The sequence below is a fragment of the Emydura macquarii genome, unplaced genomic scaffold (genome assembly GCF_026122565.2).
Source record: "Emydura macquarii macquarii isolate MOO-44397 ecotype Brisbane River unplaced genomic scaffold, CSIRO-AGI_Emac_v2 contig_3220, whole genome shotgun sequence".
In the NCBI taxonomy this organism is placed as follows: Eukaryota; Metazoa; Chordata; order Testudines; family Chelidae; genus Emydura; species Emydura macquarii.
Genome location: NW_027133357.1, coordinates 4,335,418 through 4,337,994, shown reverse-complemented (window position 1 = coordinate 4,337,994; position 2,577 = coordinate 4,335,418). Strand labels below are relative to the sequence as shown.

Sequence of the window (2,577 nt, the reverse complement as noted above, 5' to 3'; positions counted from 1 at the left end):
GCCTGGCCTGTACCCAAGGGAGCACTCAACTCCTGGGGTGTCAGACTGGCACCTTCATCAGCTCAAATGGGAGGCTGGGAGTCAAATCCTGGGCATTGACTTCAGAGGTTCCAGGATCTGGCCCAATGTCTCTCCTCGTTAGATCTGGGAAAGCTGCCAGTCAGGACTCCTGGGTTCCTTTCCAGGATCTGCTTCTGTCTCCCTGTTACGTTGGGGGGAGGGGGCAGTTGTGAAGCTTCGTTACTGTAATTAGTGTGTGCAAAGCATTTTGAACTCCTTGTTGCAAAGGGAATATGAAATTGCAGGGGCTGCCAACCAGGACTCTGGGATTCTATTCCAGGCTCTGCTACGGCTCTGCTCTGCCATAACTTTGGGTCAGCTGGATTGTGAGGGTGAAATGCAATAACGAATGCGTGGAAAGCACCCTGTGGAGTCCTTGGTTGAAATAAATGATAAAAATATTATCACTAAGTACAATTAATTTCTGTTTTTAAAAAAAAATATTATCCTGGTCTCAGATCTATTTTATTTTTTGTGTGCAAGAAAGTCACACACCTATGTATAATTCATCTCCGTCTCTCTGTCTGTTTGCTTGCAGATCATCATAGCGTGGGAAAGACGTAAGCTGCTGGTATCTGACCCTGGGATTTATGCTGCTGATCTGATTACTGTATGATGGACGTGTCCAGTTGGAAGGAGATGGAGGTAGCACTAGTCAGTTTTGACAATGCTGAGGAGATAACAGAAGATCCCTGTTATTCAAACGACATCAGCACCACCAGACCAATGCAGAAGGGGCGCCCCAGCTGTGCCAGCCTCTGGCCCAACTGGAGAATCCTCATCAATAGCGAGAACACCAACGAGACCATTTTCTCCAAGTTGTCAGCCGAATTCGGTGAGAACCTGATGGGGGAGAGGGAAGGCATGGACGAGGGTGACCAGAGAGTCATCATCAACATTGCTGGGCTGAGGTTCGAGACACAGCTCAAAACCCTCAATCAATTCCCAGAGACGCTTCTTGGGGACCCGGAGAAGCGGATGTGCTACTTTGACTCCATGAGAAACGAGTATTTCTTCGACAGGAACAGACCCAGTTTCGATGGGATCCTCTACTATTACCAGTCTGGTGGGAAAATCCGGCGCCCGGCCAATGTCCCCATAGATGTTTTTGCTGATGAAATCACCTTCTACGAGCTGGGCAATGAAGCCATGGATCAGTTCAGGGAAGATGAAGGGTTCATCAAGGACCCTGAGACTCTTCTGCCCACCAATGACTTCCACAGGCAGTTCTGGCTGCTATTTGAGTACCCCGAGAGCTCCAGTGCGGCCAGGGGCGTAGCTTTGGTCTCAGTCCTGGTCATCGTCATTTCCATCATCATATTCTGCGTGGAGACCTTGCCCGAGTTCAGGGAGGAACGGGAGTTTAAGGCCATCAAGGACGCCACTAGCAACTTGACCAAAGCCTTCACGACCCCTAGCACCTTCACAGACCCCTTCTTTGTCATAGAGACTGCCTGCATCATCTGGTTCTCTTTTGAGCTCTTTGTCAGATTTGTTGTCTGCCCCAGCAAAGCCAAATTCTTCAAGAACATCATGAACATCATCGACATTGTGTCCATCATTCCCTACTTTGTGACCCTCACCACTGAGCTGATCCAGCAGAGCGAACTCAACGGGCAGCAGAATATGTCTCTGGCCATTCTGAGGATCATCCGCCTGGTCAGAGTCTTCCGCATCTTCAAGCTCTCGCGGCACTCCAAGGGCCTGCAGATCCTGGGGCAGACCCTCAAGGCCAGCATGCGGGAGTTGGGCTTACTCATCTTCTTCCTCTTCATCGGAGTCATCCTCTTCTCCAGCGCCATCTACTTTGCGGAGGTGGACGAGCCACAGTCTCATTTCTCCAGCATCCCTGATGGGTTCTGGTGGGCCGTGGTCACCATGACAACTGTCGGCTATGGAGACATGTGCCCTATCACCCTGGGCGGAAAGATCGTGGGGACCCTGTGTGCTATTGCAGGGGTGTTAACCATCGCACTTCCTGTCCCAGTCATCGTCTCCAATTTTAATTATTTCTATCACAGGGAGACGGAGAATGAGGAGAAACAGATTCTACCCAGGGAGGTGGAGAGAATACTTACCAGTGTGGCTGCGGCCAATGGCAGCACGGAGTCCTTGAACAAAACCAATGGGGGTTGTTCCCATGACAAGCCCAGGAAATGAGGACAGGTCCTGGGTTTGAAAGGACTGCCTGGTATCAGAATGGATTTGATAAACAAATTGGGTGTAAACCGTCAGCACTCTGTAATTTTTTGAAAAAACACAGTTTGCTTTTTTTGGTAGACATTTTGCAATCCTTCGCTCTCCTGCAACCGTTCAAATAAACATGGTCTTTCTTATCTCTCTCCCCTGCCCACCGGCCTGTTTCATTATCCAGTGCTCAGCATTTTGCTCTTCTGCTTGGATATCTAAATTTGTTTCTTAATGTGAGCATGTGGTTAATACCTATCTCTTTTCTGTGGTAGAGCTCAAAATGCTTCTCAAATGAGATCAGCTTCCTTATCCCCAATATATAGACAA

At 49.0% G+C, this 2,577-nt stretch overlaps 1 protein-coding gene across 1 annotated transcript; it reads left to right on the top strand.

Moving 5' to 3' along the window:
• The first annotated feature begins 672 nt into the window (after positions 1–672).
• KCNA10 (potassium voltage-gated channel subfamily A member 10) lies at positions 673–2,220 on the top strand. Its single transcript, XM_067531531.1, has one exon. The coding sequence runs from the start codon at positions 673–675 to the stop codon at positions 2,218–2,220; it is 1,548 nt and encodes a 515-aa protein (XP_067387632.1).
• Positions 2,221–2,577: the final 357 nt, after the last annotated feature.